At 41.1% G+C, this 18,367-nt stretch overlaps 1 protein-coding gene and 1 pseudogene across 1 annotated transcript; both read right to left on the bottom strand.

Moving 5' to 3' along the window:
- Positions 1-10,460: 10,460 nt before the first annotated feature.
- On the bottom strand, positions 10,461-11,414 carry LOC129495044 (olfactory receptor 13C7-like). The gene has a single exon (XM_055302352.1). It carries the CDS (start codon positions 11,412-11,414, stop codon positions 10,461-10,463), a length of 954 nt encoding a protein of 317 aa, XP_055158327.1.
- Positions 11,415-17,146: 5,732 nt separating this feature from the next.
- On the bottom strand, positions 17,147-18,102 carry LOC129495043 (olfactory receptor 13C7-like; annotated as a pseudogene).
- Positions 18,103-18,367: the final 265 nt, after the last annotated feature.

Here is an 18,367-nt window from a genome sequence, read left to right as displayed (position 1 = left end):
TAGTGACTTGCTTCTGACCAAAACGCTACACTGTCTTTCTGAATTTGGTGAAACAAACTGTCACATTGGAGAGGCCTGTGTGGGAAGGAACTGAGGGAAGTCTCTAGCTGACAGGCAGTGTAGAACTGAGGTTCTCAGACCAACTACCCTCAAGTAACATGGTCAATAACCATGCAAATGAGCTTGGAACTAAAGTTCTCCTATCCCCAGTGAAACCTCCAGAAGACATTCCAGCCCTAGTCAACATCTTGTGAAAGACGTTGAAACAGAAGATCCAGCTAATCTGTGCTCAGATTTTTGACCTACAAAAACTATGAAAGAATACATGCATGCATTTCTAAGCTATTAAGTTTTGGAGTGATTTGTTTTTGTAACAATACATAACTGATTCATGGAGTATGGTTATGAACTGTGAGGAAGAAGCTAAGGGAAAGTAAGAAGTGACATATCCAGGAAAGAGTTGTCCAGTGAATGGCATGCTTCTACTTTCCCAAAAGTGTGTCTCATTGCCAGAAGACATTGGTGATCAGAAAGATTTTCCTCTGGACCAAAGCTTGCTTATCTCCCTGCAGCTCTACCTGGATCCTTGCTTAGCCCTTGGGGGACACACAGGACATGATTGCTTCCTCTTGTGTTATCAGCCTCTCAAAAATAAGAAGCCAATAAATCACTGTAGACATGCTCAGTTACCCTGAAGTTATGTGAGCCTGAACTAAGTAGAACATACCTTCTACAATAATTTTACAAGTAACCAATAGTAACTCAACAGTAACTCAATAAATATATGATGAAATCATGACTTAAAGCCATCCTGGGAAACCAGTCCCTAACATCAGACCACATGGTAGGAGGAAACTTGGACCTTCAAATGACCTGCTTGTGAGAGAGTTTTCACTATTTTTTCAGAGCAAAGAAACAGTATCAAATACAATAACAAGCTCCCAATAGAATACACCTGTTGTGTTGAGGCTACTAGAAAGTCCATTAGACAAATTGGTACCTTGCCAATAGCAGTCATTATGACAAGTCCTTACACTGAGGCAGACTGATAGAAAGCTGTTCACTTTTTTTTTTTTGGTAATATTTACTTACAGTGAAATGTATACATCGTAAGTGTATCATCCAACGAGTTTTGACAGATAAGCACACCCATGTAACCCAAATCCACTCAAGTTAAAGAATGTTTCCAACACTGCAATGAATTTTTTATACCCCTTCCCAGTCTGTCCCCAAAACCATCCTGCCCAGAGTAATCTCCATTGTTCTGATATTTTTCACCTTTTTAGAAACATACTAGTAGAATAATGCAGTAAGTATTATTTTATTTAAGTCTTTATTCATAATGATGTTTCTGAGATTTATCCATGTTGTTAAGTGATTTAGTGGTTTGTCCTTTTTTTTTTTTTACTACTGAGTAATATTACATTATATGACCATCCCAGTTTGTTTACCCGTTCTCCTTGTTGAACGGAATCTGGGCTGTTTCCAGTTTGAGCAGTTAAGAATAAAGCCATTATTATCATTCTCATACAATGGGGTGCCCTGGGTGGCTCAATCAGTTAAGCATCTGACTCCTGAACTCAGCTCAGGTCTTGATCTCAGGGTTGTGAGTTCGAGTATTGCATTGGGGTCTGTGCTGCGAGTGGAGCAAGTTAAAAACAAATAAACAAACAAAATCCATTCTTATACAAGTCTTTTTTAAAATTTAAATTCAAGTTAGTTAACACATAGCACAGTATTGGTTTCAGGAGTAGAATTTAGAGATTCATCACTTACATATAATACCCAATGCTCATCCCAGCAAGTGCCCATCCCCCCCACCCACCTCCCCTTCAGCAACACTCAGTTTGTTCTCTTAACTATAGAGTCTCTTATGGTGTGCCTCTTTCTGTTTTTATCTTATTTTTCCTTCCCTTCTCCTATGTTCAACTATTTTGTTTCTTAAATTGCACATATGAATGAAATCATGTTATTTGTCTTTCTCTGACAGACTTGTTTCACTTAGTATTATGCATTCTGGTTCCATCCATTTGCAAATGGCAAAACTTCATTCTTTTTTGATGATTGATTAATATTCCCATTGTGTGTGAGTGTGTGTGTGTGTGGATATATATACCACATCTTCTTTAGCCAGTCATCAGTTGATGGAAATTTTGGCTCTTCCCCTAGTTTGGCTATTGTTGATAGTGCTGCTATAAACATTGGGGTACATGTGCCCCTTTGAATCAGCACTTCTGCATCCTTTCATACAAGTCTTTTTGTAGACATATTCTTCAACTTCTCTTAGCTAACTACCTGAGAATGGTATTGCTGGATCATGACATAGACATACATTTAGTTTTATAAGAAAAAGACATATCCTTTGCCAAAGTACACCATTTTACATTCCTGTCAATAATGTACAAGAGTTCTCATTGCATCACATTCTCATCAGTGATATTATCAGTCTTTAAAATTTTTGTCTACCTAATTGATTGCAGTGGTCTCATTGTGGTTTTTATTTACATTTTATGGATAACTAATGATATTGAGCACTTTTTTATGTGCTCACTGGTCATTCATATATCTTTGACAATTATCTGTTCAAGTATTTTGTTCATTATCATACTTTTTATTGTTTTTTTGAATAATGGTTTGTATGAGTCCTTATATATTTTAAATATGAGTCCTTTGTCAGATATGTGTATTGTGACTATTCTCCCAGTATATGTGGGTTCCATATTCATTTTCTTTTTTTAAGATTTTTAAAAAATTTATTCATGAGAGACACAGAGAGAGGCAGAGACATAGGCAGAGGGAGAAGCAAGCTCCTCATGGGGAGCCTGATGTGGGACTTGATCCCAGGACTCCGGGATCATGACCTGAGCTGAAGGCAGACACTCAATTGCTGAGCCACTCAGGTGCCCCATATTCATTTTCTTAATAGTGTCTTCTTCTGAGCAGATGTTTTAAACTTTGATGAATTCTATGATTTTTTTCTTTTTGGTTATTACTTTCCATTTCCTATCAAAGAAATTTTTGCCTACCCCCCTAGTCACAAAAATATTTTTCAAATTTTTATTATAAAAAGCTTTTATAATTTGAGCTTTTATGTTTAGTCTATGATCCATAGTAAAATAATTTTTTATTTTTTGCCTAGTTCTATCAATTACTGAAAAAAAGATATGAAAATCTCCCATTCTGACTGTGGACCTGTCTATCCCTTTAATTATGTCCATTTTTTGTTTCATATTATCTTGAGGTTTTGTGAATACTAGGTGAATACATTTATGATCTTTATGTCTTCCTGATTGATACCTTGTCATTATGAACTGTCTCTCTTTATCTCTGATAATACCCTTTCCTTCAAGTCAACCTTATCTGATATTATTATAACCCTCCAGCTAACTGTTTAATTGATATATTTTTCCAACCTTTTACTTTCAACTTTTACGTGTCTTTATATTTTAAAATGCTTCTCTTAGAATAGATTTGTCTTGCTTTTTTACCCAGTCTCATAGTCTCTGTATTTCCTTCCATTTTTAAATTAGTTTCAGAGGTAGAATTTAGTGATTCATCAGTTGCATATAACACCCAATGTTCATTACATCAAGTGCCCTCACCCATCACTCAATTATCCCTCCCCCCACCGACCTCCCCTCCAACAACCTTCAGTTTGTTTCCTAGAGTTCAGCATCTCTTAGGGTTTGCCTCCCTCTCAGTTTTCATCTTATTTTATTTTTCCTTCCCTTTCCCTCTGTTCATTGGTTTTGTTTCTTAAATTCCACACACAAGTGAAATCATATGGTATTTTTCTTTTCTGACTGACCTAATTTCACGTAGCATGATAACTTCTAGTACCATCTGTGTTGTTACAAATAGCAAGACTTCATTCTTTTTGATGGCTGAGTAATACTCTGTTATAAATATATATCTATATCTTCTTTATCCATTCATCAGTTGATGGACAGCTGGGCTCTTCTCATATTTTGGCTATTGTGGATGTTGCTTCTGTAAACACTAGGGTACATGTGCCCCTTCAAATCACTATGTTTGTATCCTTTGGATAAATATCCAGTAGTGCAATTGCCAGGTCATAGGGTAGCTCTATTTTTAACTTTTTGCGGAAGCTCCATACAGTTTTCCAGAGTGGCTGCACCAGTTTGCCTTCTGGCCAACTGGTAAGAGGGTTCCCTTTATCTGCATCCTTGCCAACATTTGTTATTTCTTGAGTTGTTCACTTTAGCCATTCTGACCAGTGTAAAGGAATATCTCATTGTGGTACTAAATTTTGTATTTCCCTGATACTGATTGATATTGAGCATTTCTTTCTTGTGTCTGTGGCCATTTGTATGTCTTCTTTGGAGAAATTTCTGTTCATGTCTTCTGCCCATTTCTTGACTGGATTTCTTTTCTTTCTTTCTTTTTTCTTTTTCATTTTTTTATATTGAGTTTGATAAGTTCTTTACAGATTTTAGATACTAGCCTTTTATCTGATAAGACATTTGCAAATATCTTCCCCCATTCTGTAGGTTGCCTTTTAGTTTTGTTGAGTGTTTTCTTTGCTGTGCAAAAGCTTTTTATCTTGATAAAGTCCCAATAGTTCATTTTTGCTTTTGTTTCTCTTGCTTTTGGAGATATATCTATTAAGAAGTTGCTGTGGCTGAAGTCAAAGAGGTTTACTGCCTGTGTGCTTTAGGATTTTTATGGATTCCTGTGTCACATTTAGATCTTTTATCCATTTTGAGTTTATTTTTATTATCCAGCCTGATGGTCTCCGTATTTTAATTTATTTTATTTTTCTGTGAAATGCTGTTTTCTATCTCCACAGCTATGTTGTGCTTGCAGTGGAATAACTTCTGGACTGAAATGATAGCACTCTTGAAAGCCAAGCAACCTGATTCCAAATCTCCAAATAATATAGTCTTATTGTTGGATACATAGTAGTCATAGGTAGAGTTTCTCGGGTAATAGACATTAGTGGGACATAGATATTTAGTCCATAGCAGCCCTCATTGTATAAAAGCCCCCCATCCTCTCCTGATGAGTAGGATCAGTTATATATAATTAGGATAGTAACTCCTTTCCTTGCCTGTAGGTCTCTTGGCATAAGAAGTTTAACATGACTGAGGGATAACCATAGCTTTAAGCTTAGTAGATATAACAGAATAAAAAGTCCAGAAATTAGTCCTTACATTTATTGTTAATTGCCTTTCAACAAAGGTGCCAAAGGCAATCCACTGGGGTGAAAGATAGTCTTTTCAGCAAGTGGTCTGAAACAATTGGATATTCATATGTAAAAAATAAATAAGACCCTTAGTTCACAACACACAAATAGTTAACTCAAAATGGATCACAGACCTAAATGTAAAACTTAATATTCTACAACTTCTAGAAGAAAACATGAGAGAAAATCTGTGACTTTGGGTTAAGTAAAGGTTTCTTAAGTAAGACACCAAAAAAAAATTTTAATTGATTATTGTACTACAAAATTTAAGACTTTTGTTTTTCAAATGATGCAATAAAAATGAAAAGACAAAAAGGACTAAAAATGTTCACAAATTATATATATATATATATATCATATATATCATATATATATATGATATATATATATATCAAAGGACTTATGTTCAGGTTACATTAAAAACCTGTGCATATAACTAGGGGTCCCTGGATGGCTAAGTTGGTTAAGTGCCTGACTCTTGATTTCAGCTCAGCTCATGATCTCAGGGTCCTGGGATTGAGCCCTGAATCAGGTTCCATGCTAAGTGGGGAGTCTGCTTGAGGATTCTCTTTCTCCCTCTCCCTCTGCCACTCTTCCTCTCATTCTCTCTCTCTCTCTCAAATAAATAAAAACATATTTAAAAAATAAAACTCATACATATGACTCAATAATAAAAAGACAAACAGCTCAATTTAAAATATCTTTGTCCAGGGATCCCTGGGTGGCGCAGCGGTTTAGCGCCTGCCTTTGGCCCAGGGCGCGATCCTGGAGACCCGGGATCGAATCCCACGTCAGGCTCCCGGTGCATGGAACCTGCTTCTCCCTCTGCCTATGTCTCTGCCTCTCTCTCTCATTCTGTGTGACTATCATAAATAAATAAAAATTAAAAAAAAAATAAAAAAAATAAAATATCTTTGTCCAAAAGACATGTGAATGGCTATAAGCACATGAAAAGACTCAACATTAGAAGCTATCAGGGAAATACAAATTAAAACTACCATGAGATACTACTACACATCCAGTATAAGAGCTACATTGAAAAGACTTTTAACATCAAGTGTTGATAAGGATGTAGAGAAACTCGAAATATCATATGTTGTTTGTTGTGGTCATTTAAAATGATACAGCTGCTTTGGAAAATAGTCTAGCAGTTTCTTAGCGTTAAACACATTTGCACCATACGACCCACCAATTCCAAACAAAGTTGTGTACTTAAGTGTTCAGATTAGCATTATTTATGATAAACAAAACCTGGAAAAATCCAAATGTCCATCAATGAACAAAGTGTGGTAGATTCCATATAATCCTAGTCTGTAACAAAAGGGAGGAGACTACTGATATGCATTATAACTGGATGAGCCTCAAAAACATGCTAAATGAAAGATACCAGAAACAAAAGACTATATTTGTATGGTTCCACTTATCTAAATTTCTAGAAAAGGCAAATCTTTCTAGAAATGAGTTGATTGGTGGTTACCTGGCACTAGAGTTGGGGATTGAGTGCAAATGGTCATGAGAGAACATTTTGAAATGATATAAATGTTCTGAAATTGGTTGGTAGTGATAATTGCACAAGTGTATAGATTTATCAAAAATCATTGAACTGTACCTTACAATGGATGAATTTTATGGTATATAAGTTATACCTCAGTTAAGTGCTACAAATGTTTGATGAGACTCTTTCTGTGTCCCCTGGTGGAAGCAACCCTTCTTTAGGAACTAGGATCCTTAGACTAGCAAAGCCTAGAGTTACAGTGACTGGAAGCACAAATTCCCCTAGTAGGTAACTGCAGGTAATGTAACCAGGGCTATTCTTGCTACCACACTTGATTCCTGGACCATGTATCTTACCTGTTGAGAACACAGAACCATAAAACAGTCATTGATTTAGGGTTTATACTGCATTCTGGAGGGTGGTGCCCCATTCCTGAAGAATATTGTCTCTAAGGTAGTGCCTTAATGTGCTTTGAAAAGGCCATTACGTCACTTTCTTGGGCCAGATACTTCTGGACGGTGCAGTATATGGAAGGATCCAGTGGTTCCCATAATCACGATCTCACAGTTATGCCAAATTTGCTAAATGAGTTTTGGCCCAATGAGATATGCAGGATCCCCCCATCATTAAATCAAACCCTCTGTGAGTTTTCAGATGGTGATATTGGCTAGTGCCCTACAGAGAGGAAAGGTAACTCATATTCAGAAGAGGCGTTGATTTTCAATAAGATGAATCACTGCCCTTTCAAAATGGAAATGGCCTAATGCAATCAACTTACCACCAACTGGCTTATTAGTCTCTTTGAATGAGGGTTGGTCTCTACTGCTGGCAGTTTGAACAGTCAGCTGCTGAGGTAGCTACATCAGCTTTTGTGAGTAAGACCCTGCTATTTAGCTAATAGCCTCCTGCAATCATGGTTGCTCTTTGTACCAAAGATAGGAGTTGGATAACATCAGCTCCCTGGGTCACTCTGATTGTTGAGCCTAGTGGGGAAGAAGGAGGTTCTGAAGATGCTCCTAGTATGTAAGCGGCTAAGGAGGTGAGAGAAACCAGACTCAGCTTCAAATACTGAAATACTATTTTAAGACAGGATAGGACTCTCCCACCAGAGAATGGAACAACAGATCCAAGGAAATTCACAGGTGGTGGTGGTGGGGTGGCGGGGGGGGTGCTGAGATTTAGTATTCCTACTTCATTGTGTGGAAGAATATACCTGAGATTCTTCAAAAGCAGAGAATACATTCTTCGTCTTCCAGCTCTATGTGGTAGGGATTTAAACCTAGACTTTTTATGTCACATCAACCCCAGGACATGTTCCAAATTTACAGGTGATAGGATCCACAGAGGGCAAAGCCACTGTAGCATAAAGAGAGTAATTGATTACAAGAAGCATTACATATTGAGCTCAAAGCAGTTGTTTCAAAACTGATTTGTGTAAGATTTCTTTTTTTTTTAAGATTATGTATCTTTATTTTTTTATTTTTTTTATTTTTAAAAGATTTTTATTTATTTATTTATTCATGACAGACACGAAGGGGGAGGGCAGAGACACAGGCAGAGGGAGAAGCAGGCCCCATGCGGGGAGCCCGACATGGGACTCAATCCAGGTCTCCAGGATCACACCCCAGGCCAGAGGCAGTGCCAAACCACTGGGCCATTGGGGCTGCCCTTGTGTAAGATTTCTGCTGTGCATTATAGCCTGATGCTCTGTTTGCACAAGGCACACAAAAGAGAATACTACTTTACACTAGTTATCAGATAAAATTTTTGTTGCCCTCCTTCAAAGAAAGTAATTTAATCTAGAGAGTGAAAAATAGAATCTAGCATAAAGATAGAGGAGTGTCCATCAGAAGTAAAAGTGCAGGAATATGGGCCAAGCCCAGGGAAAATTGGAAATCAAGAACTAGGAACATATGAGGATATCCTCATCATCTTTGCTTTTTGGCTGTTCTTTCTCTTCTCTTTGCAGATCTGGTTTCTCTTTACTACCCCAGTACACATGGGCAAACACAATGACCCCAAAACTCCAAAGTTTCTGTGTTAGGGATCCAATGACTCATTCCCTGGATATTAATGTCAATCCCCAAAACCTGGTAGAAAGAATCTGATTGGTCTAAGTAGGGTCATCATCACACAGCACAGACATGTGTACTTCATCTATGTGGATAAGGAAGAGGGGCAACTGGGGAAAATGCCCAGAGAGATGGCATTGTTGACCCATAAGCTAGAAAGCCAGATGAAAAGGTACTATAATAATATATCAGAATTGATCCAGTTAAGTGTGGAATTGAACTCTGTCTTCAAATGTCATAAGGCTTCCACAGAGGAGTTATTTAACATATTTCATTAATAATAAAAATGTTCGGGATCCCTGGGTGGCGCAGTGGTTTGGCGCCTGCCTTTGGCCCAGGGCAGGATCCTGGAGACCCGGGATCGAATTCCACGTCGGGCTCCCGATGCATGGAGCCTGCTTCTCCCTCTGCCTGTGTCTCTGCCTCTCTTTCTCTGTGACTATCATAAATTAAAATAAAAATAAAAAAAATTTAAAAAAAATAATAAAAATGTTCATTTATTAATTGGAAAGATATTCTTTGTTAGCCACTGTGCATTTTGTGTGTGTGTGTGTGCGTGCACACTTTATTTTAATGTAATCCTCACAACAACGCCATGGGGTTGGCTTAATTATCTCCATTTTGCAAATTAGGAAATGAAGAATTCACAAGATTAGGCAGCTTTTTAAAATGTACCTGAAATTACACAGGCAAAGGCACCTCCACATCTGTCAGGCTCCAAAGTCCATGCTCTTAAACCACAAGGATAATTACAAGTAGATTTTTAGCAATTGATGCCAGTGTCCTGTCCAAATCCTGAAGAGACAGAGGAAGCTGAGTTTGTCCATTGGGGTTTGGATGGTTGCAAACATTAGTTCCAAGGAAATAGAGGAACTCAGAATATAAACTTTGCATCGTAGTAATAATGAACTAGTAATGAACTAGTATATTACTAGTAATAGTATTATGATAGTATTATCTAGTACTATTACTAGATAATAGTAGTAATGAACTAGAAATTTTATTCTTGGCCTACAATATCTGGAGTCTCATTAGTCCTGACACAAAGTCCTTCTTCACAAATTTGGGTGGGAATAGACATGCTTTGTGTACAGTAAAAGAAGATAGAATTTCCCAAATTTGATTCTAGAATATTAAGCAGGAAATAATTAAACAGGAAACACTCTGGGCTCCTTGCAGGGTGGAATGGTATCATTTGGGATGTCTCAGTGTTGGTAATTTTCCAAAATGGGAGGTTGGTTTTCAATTTGGACACCAATTAAGAAGTATCTTCTCCTCACTGCCATCCTCCCTCCCCATTGCACAGTAGAGCAGAAAACAACATAAAATTGGCACATACAAATTGCAGCTGGTCTGTACATGAACATACAAATTGCAGCTGGTCTGTACATGAAAAAAAGGCAAGTATGTTTTTCTTCCAACGTTTTAATTTTTATTTATTTTTTCATAAGAAAAATAAAATTTAACAGCCACTTATCCTCATTTCTAGGTGATTTAGCACAACTCTCTTCATTCTAAAGACTCAATGTTCCATGTCAATCACTCATGAAAGCCCCACTGTGATCTGCGTTGTTTAGGCAATTTTATGATGAAACTGATATGTAGGACCATCAAAAAAACCCTATGATTATGAGGTAGCCATTTCCTGGGGGGATCTGTGTGAACAGAACCACAAGATATGCTCTCACTATGAAAAGCGTTTCTGCCTCACCAGGGTCTTCACAGCGACCTTCACATCCTTGTTTCTTAGGCTGTAGATGATTGGGTTGAGCATGGGAGTCAGCACTCCATAGAAGAGAGAGATGAGCTTGTCTGAAACATCCTGCTTGTCTGCTCCCAGGGGGTCCTTAGATTTGGGCTTTGCATACATGAAAAGAATAGTTCCATAGAAGATGACCACTACAGTGAGATGGGCAGAGCAGGTGGAGAAGGCCTTTCTCCTCCCTTCAGCTGAAGGGATCTTCAGAATGGTGGTGAGGATGAAGATGTAGGAGATAGAGATGAACAGAACTGGGACGCCCAGGAAGATCACATTGGCCACCCCCATACTGATCACATTGATGGAGATGTCAGCACAGGCCAACTTTAGGACAGCCAAGATCTCACAGGTAAAGTGGTTGATGATGTTGTCCCCACAGAAGGGTAACTGTACCGCAAGAGAGATCTGCACCAAGGAGTTGATGCCACCAGCCACCCAGGAGCTGGCAGCCATGGGCACATAGGCAGCCTTGCTCATGACCACAGGGTACCTAAGCGGGTTACAGATGGCCACATAGCGATCAAATGCCATCATGCCCAGAAGCACACACTCTGTGGCTCCCATGGCAAAGGAGAGAAACATCTGCACAGCACAGCCTGAGAAGGAGATGGTTTTCCTGGGGGTCAGGAAGCCATCCAGCACTAGAGGGATTGAGGAGGTTGTGTAGCAGATGTCCAGGAAGGAGAGGTTCCCCAGGAAGAAGTACATTGGTGTGTGTAGGCGGGAATCATGGATGGTCACCAGGATGAGGACCCCGTTGCCCAGTAGGATCACCAAGTACATCGACAGGATGAGCACAAAGAATGTTTTCTCAAGCTTTGGTTGATCTGAGAGCCCCAGCAAGACAAATCCTGCCAGAACAGATTGGTTGGCCATTTTCATTTTAAATTCTCTCCTCTACCTTCAGGAAAACTGAGAACAGCAAACACATGTTTATAGGGATCAATATGTGGGGATTACAATGAGATCCTTCTAGAACTTGTAATTAATTTTATCTCTTGACATGTCAACTTATAATATCAGCATCAAAGTTATAAAAACCATTGTCTACTGAAGTTAGTAATATATTGAAGTCAGGATATATTGAATCAAAGAAAGAAAGCAGGCCCTAGAAACCTAACCAAACCATGATGTAAGATAGAACTTTAGCCAGATCAATAGTGTTGACACACTTGAAGGAAGGGTCCATATAGTAACTGTAAAAGAGGAATCCTGATGGTGTGCTGTACACATGGGTCCAGAGCACTGTCTGGCTCTTCTGGCCAGCCCTGCCTGCCCATAATTGTCCCTAGAGTGTCCTTGTGGATGTCAGGCTGTCACACTCAGTGATGCTAACCACTGACATCACCTCATTCACTCCCCTGGCTCTAATTCTGTGTTTATATAATAATTTTCTGACTATAATTTGGCCCCACATGAAGTCCTACATGGAGAGAATGCGATGAGCAGAGGCCAAGAACATTAAGATCTGCCTAGCATTTACATTTATTACTTGATGTCAGGTTTATATTTCATTTCTTTTGAGTTTGGTTGATAATCTCCCTTCATTGCACTGTCAATAGGGAATATCTGGCTAATAGTCCATAGAGACCCCAATGGAAGCACTTCTACATTCCCCCTCTAACCATGGCCTTTGTCCACAGCATTGCAGTTCTGCTCCAGCCCTCAGGGCTGGGGAGTAGAAGTAGAATCAAAGGACCAAGTGTCCCTCATGCCTCCCAGCATGAGTATCTGAGACTTTGTGAGCAGCCTCTATGCTTTTGGTGACATTCAATAGTACACAACACCCCACTCAGACCCTTCTACATCTGAATTGACCATTAAAGCCACAGCAATGCCACAGTAAAGCTTTCTCCCCCACAGAAAAGTAGATAATTCTATCCAGGCTTGCAGAGTGGTCCCCCCCCAAAAAGGCACTGCACATAAGATGTACTCCAGTTGCATAGACTAGTACATCCAATTCATTAGAGAAAACCCCAAGCCTTAGCTTCTCATGTTAAACATGAGGAAACAGAAGCTCACAAGTGTTCCCCATTGTGCCAGAGCAGGTCTACTGAGGAGCAAAGGACCCTTTTCGAAATCCTGGCCATCCTTGCTTTCCCTAGGACTCTCATGAAAACTAGAGATGCCACACCTTTCTCTAAGATATCTGCCCTGTAAGAGAGCTTGCATAGGGGTGGGTCCCTGGGCTTCACACATTGCATCTGTGACTCTTACACTATTGCTACTAGTCTGAAGCTATCCTCATGCAATTATCAGAGATTAACTGTGGGCATTGGGAACATTTGGTAAAAAAGAGATATGTTCTTAGGGACGTTAGTACTATTGGCTGGAGAATCTCAGAATTGGCAGGAATATTGTAAAGCAGTAACTGGTTTGCCTCTTTCCTCTCCATGGTGTGAACATCTTCTGTGAAATGCGATTTTCCCATTCTGCTTCAAACATCTTGAGCTGTGCTATCCCATTCCTTTGTCAGACAACCTTGATTGTTGGAAAGTTTTCCCTTACATTGAGCAGAACTTCCATCTAATGTCATCCCCATAATTTACCCCCTGCCCTCCCCACCCCTCCACTGGCCTAGACTCCCAGGACATGTCTGCTCAAAAAAAAAAAAAAAAAAAAAAGCCCTTCATAGACATGGGAGCTGTGACTCACAATCACCTTTTCTCTTCTCCTACCTACTTGGAGAAATTCTGGCTAGAGAGAGAACTCAGTTTATGTCCAGTATGGGGATGAGGCCATGGTGGGGTCAGGAGCTCACCTGGACAGAAGGTTTCATGGTAGGGAGGTTGCTGAAAGGCTTCTGGCTTTAGAGGTGATTGTTTCAACTGCCCACTGTGACCATCCCTTATCTAGTTCTATCTGTTGAGGCTGGGCCTGGACATGTGCAGCCAATTCTGTTTAGCTGTCTTGGATCTAAGCAGTCCCTTAAAATTTCACAGCAAGGTAAAGAAAATTCAGGGTTGGCCATAGCCTAAGGGGCTCTTGCTGCTCGGTTTCCTGGCCTTCTCCATACCCAATGAGATAAGAGCAGGAAGGACATCCCAAGTTGCTGTTTCCCAGTGGTCCTGGCAGTGACACCCAGCCTGGGTACTTGGGGCAGACACACTTTGCTCTCTGCTACTTGCCCTGTCTCTGCAGGTTCTGTCAAGGAACAATGGAGCAATTTAGAGTTCTGGTTGTTTGGGGCCAGTTTTAATCCCAGAAGCAATTTAATGTTTGGCGAAGGCCCCATAGGAGTTTAGGGCCTGTGTCCTATGAACCTAATTAGAGAAGTTGTAGACAACACTATTAAGTCTTAACTCTCACTACAAAGAGATGTTTCCTAGATTAGGAAGTTTTCATCCTCTCCTTGCTGACTTTCCTGGAAATAGAGGAAATGACTAAGGTCTGACTGTGCTTTTACCACAATGGCATCTGTTAGAGGGGACTCTGCACTTGTCTTTGCAAGGCTAAGTGTCCAAACAAGAGGTGGAAGGTGTGCCTATGCCCTGGCAGACACACTGAGTGACCTCATGCTCCAGGAGCTGACCCTCACTGCTGTCCCCCAGCACTCATCCAGGGCTGGCCAGCTCTAGCTCTTTCCCTCAAAGACAGGAAGCAAAAGATGTACCATAGGCCAGCACCAGGCACTAGGAAGAAGGGAGGCCAGCACCTCCAACCTCCAGAAAGGTCCCAGTGACAGCTACAGTCTGAAAGATGATTACTCGATGTCCCTAAACTATATGGGAGCTTAGAGTAGGAAAGAGTCGGAGGATGGAGGTCATGGCAGTTTAGGTCCCAACTAGGAAGCAACTCACACTGCCATGCTATAGGAAAGCAGGGAACAAGGCTTACCAATTGCAGCAGAGGACATGATGGCAGAAGAGAGCTCTGGGTTTGATGAGAGAACAACAAAGTTTAGCCTTAGAAGCAAGCAGCTCTGGAATCACAGGCCAGGCAGGGAACTAGGTAACTAGCATTATGCTAAAAGCTTCTTCTTTAAAAAAAAAAAAAAGATTTTATTTATTTATTCATGAGAGACACAGATAGAGAGACAGAGACATAGGCAGAGGGAATAGCAGGCTCCCCACGAGGAGCCTGATGCAAGACTCGATCCCAGGACCCGGGGATCATGCCCTGAGCCAAAGGCAGACACTCAACCACTAGGCCACCCAGGTGTCCCTTGCTAAGAGCTTCTGTTTAGTTAGAGATCTTTGGTGATAAGAAACAGAGAATCCCTTCAGGTAACCTCAACTGGGGTGCAGGAAGTAAGAGTCAGGAGTATGGAGTGTGGCCGTGCCTGCTCAGCAGGGCCTGAGGACAGGAATTTCCCCTTAGACATCAATGAGGAAGAAGACAGGGAGGGGGTGAGGAGCCTTGGATTGAAGCCTAATCTCTATCAAAACAACTGATAAAGATTGGTCTTAGAAGGAGAATGGTTTGCTAATAAAAGACCCTGGATACTAATTCTCCCTTGGTAAGAAGAAGATGGAAGTTGGTATCAGTTTATTGTATACCCTTGTCATCCATGTAGGCATCATGGTCCATGTTACCTCAGGGGAAATGCACAAAGATCTCACTGTGGAGCATGGGTTTGGCCCCTCTCCACCAATGCTTTTGTCATTTTCCCGATGACTGAGGAAAAGAAGCCCTGGAGCACCCTGGTTGGGAATCTCTATAAGCCACAGACCACTGCAGGCTTCAGGCTAGAGAATGCCATGTTTGGATTTTCTCTCAGGGAAAAGTTTCATCCCTCCAAGCCCTTGCTTAGATCCTCTGTAGAAGTCTATGACCCACATGCCACATCTCTCTGAGCACAAGGAGTGCAAGGGGATAAGAGAACACTGAAAGGTAGTTGGGGAGAGGCATCTGTGTGTCTTCTTTAGCACCTGCATGCTAAGTACATTTGTAGGCACTGCAGACAAATACATCTGGAACTATTGGGTCCGTCTCAAGACTGCCTTGCCCCTGCTGTGTGACTGGACACTCTTATACTCTAGGAGGTCCCACCCTACATCATGTCAAAATGCACTTGCATCCCACTTTAAGTATAATTTTATGATAAATTTGAAATGATTTTTTAAAAGATTTTATTTATTTATTTGAGAGAGAGAGGGAGAGATCGAGAGAGCAAGCACAGAGGGAGAGGGAAAAGTAGACTCCCTGCTAAGCAGGGAGCCCAATGCAGAGCTGGATCCCAGGACCCCAAGATCATGACCCAAGCCAAAGGCAGGCACTTAACTGATTGAGCCACCCAGGCACTCCTGAAGTGATTTTTCTACTTCTGCTATTAAGATTATTTGGCTTATAAGTGACTCAATTTATAATTCTATGATTTCTAAACAATAAGCACTTTTCCTACAAAGTGAAAGTAACTACAGAATGTTCTAAAATAATGGGGTGTCCGGGTGGTACCATTGGTTAAGCATCAAACTCTTGGTTTTAGCTCAGGTCCTGATCTCGGAATCATGAGATCAAGTCCCCACCTCAGGCTCTGGGCTTAGCATGGAGTCTGCTCAGGACTCTCTCCCTCTCCCTCTCCCCTTCCCCCTCCTCTCTCTCTCTCTGCCTCCCTCCCTCTTCCCTCCCTCCCCTTTCCTCTCTCCCTCTCTAAAATAAAGAAAATAAATCTTTAAAATATGATTCATGAGTAAAAGTATTTATCCATTACTGAGAATGACATAATATTCCCTTTTTCAGGAATGCAAATAAACAAGATTTTTAAATGGTTTTTGTTTGTTTGTTTTGTAGTTTAAGAGCCAACATGTTCTCCAGACCTCTAACATCTTTGTACATGGAAGACACCCCATAGCCCTGACTGCTGTACCCTCATGCCCAGGGGAAAACGCCCTGCTGACTCTACTTAAGAGGAAAAACACTTGCACAGTAGTACAAAATAAAATCCATTTATAGGAATTTAACTTAGCAAATTATTTTTAGGAAATGTTTTTTCCTTGAACAAAAGGAATTCACCAAGTTACTTTCCTTGGGAGCCAGGGTATAGGAGACACCGGAGAAGGATATAAGTCAGTCACACACACACAGCCCACGAGCTAGCACTGAGATTTGATCATTGTTCTCTCTCGCAGGTAAGCTTTCTCAGGAAGCTGAATTTGATGGGGAGATTTTCACACGGGTTGTTTACTGTTACTCTTAAGATCGACACCTGTGGGATGGAGGTGAAGGAAGCAGGAATGAGCTCAGAGGGCAAACTCGAACTGCCCATTACTCTCATGGGCCAAGGGCAAGCCAGCGCAGGAACTCATTTGAATGCTGTCAGCCACCAGCGTTCCCAACAGCTGGGGTAAGAGGAGCTTCAGCCCTAGGTGGGGTGGTGGTGAGTCTGGGCAATACACTCACACCAGCCTCCACTACATACTTGTAACCAATACTTCTCAAGGTTTAACATGCATATGAATCCCTTGAGGGATTTTGTTAACACGTCGATTCCAATTCAGTAGGTCTGGAATGGGCCCCAGATTCTGCATGTCTAAAAAGCTCCAAATGATGCTAACACTGCTGGTCCATGGACCACACGGTGAGCAGCATAGCTCTGAAGTTACTTTGCCCCTGATTGAGTTTTTATACTGAATTTCACAACTGAATGAGAATGTGTGGGTTCTCACCCACCATCACTGAGTGAAGTGCTTCTGAGCCACTATGTTCCTCACAGCAGTCTTAACATCCTTGTTCCTCAGACTGTAGATGATGGGGTTGAGCATGGGAGTCAGGAGTCCATAGAAGAGGGAGATGAGCTTGTCTGAAACATCCTGCTTGTCTGCTCCCAGGGGTCCTTAGATTTGGGCTTTGCATACATGAAAAGAATAGTTCCATAGAAGATGACCACTACAGTGAGGTGGGCAGAGCAGGTGGAGAAGGCCTTTCTCCTCCCCTCTGCTGAGGGGATCCGCAGGATGGTAGCAATGATGAACACATAAGAGATAGAGATGAACAGAACTGGGACGCCCAGGAAGATCACATTGGCCACCCCCATACTGATCACATTGATGGAGATGTCAGCACAGGCCAACTTTAGGACAGCCAGGATCTCACAGATGAAGTGGTTGATGACATTGTCCCCACAGAAGGGTAACTGTACCGCAAGAGAGATCTGCACTAAGGAGTTGATGCCACCAGCCACCCAGGAGCTGGCAGCCATGGGCACATAGGCAGCCTTGCTCATGACCACAGGGTACCTAAGCGGGTTACAGATGGCCACATAGCGATCAAATGCCATCATGCCCAGAAGCACACACTCTGTGGCTCCCATGGCAAAGGAGAGAAACATCTGCATGGCACAGCCTGAGAAGGAGATGGTTTTCCTGGGGGTCAGGAAGCCATCCAGCACTAGAGGGACTGAGGAGGTTGTGTAGCAGATGTCCAGGAAGGAGAGGTTCCCCAGGAAGAAGTACATTGGTGTGTGTAGGCGGGAGTCATGGATGGTCACCAGGATGAGGACCCCGTTGCCCAGCAGGATCACCAAGTACATCGACAGGATGAGCACAAAGAATGTTTTCTCTAGTTTTGGATGGGCAGAGAGGCCAAGCAAAACGAACTCTGTCACAGCAGACTGGTTGGATCCTTCCATTTCATCCACTCTCCTTTATCCCTAAAAATACTGAAGGCAGAAATACATATTGGTTTTTTGTTGGCTTGCTTGAGTCAGTACATGGGGATCACTGTATGATGCCTCTAAAATTGTAAATAAGCTTAACCTGTGGGATTTAACTAAAAGACCAAGTTATCTAAACTTACTCTGTGTATCAGTCAAAAGCATGAAATGCAGAACCTGGAAATCTAAAGAAACCTAACAAAATAAAGGACATTTCTGTCTACTCAATGGTATTAATATA

Source organism: Nyctereutes procyonoides, unplaced genomic scaffold (genome assembly GCF_905146905.1).
Source record: "Nyctereutes procyonoides isolate TBG_1078 unplaced genomic scaffold, NYPRO_anot_genome, whole genome shotgun sequence".
NCBI lineage: Eukaryota > Metazoa > Chordata > Mammalia > Carnivora > Canidae > Nyctereutes > Nyctereutes procyonoides.
Note: the sequence above shows the minus strand (reverse complement) of the source record. Positions and strands in the feature narration are given on the sequence as shown.

What these genes read in the sequence shown, in the direction of transcription:
- LOC129495044 (XM_055302352.1), bottom strand. Translation starts at nt 11,414, where the DNA reads ATGAAAATGGCCAACCAATCTGTTCTGGCAGGATTTGTCTTGCTGGGG.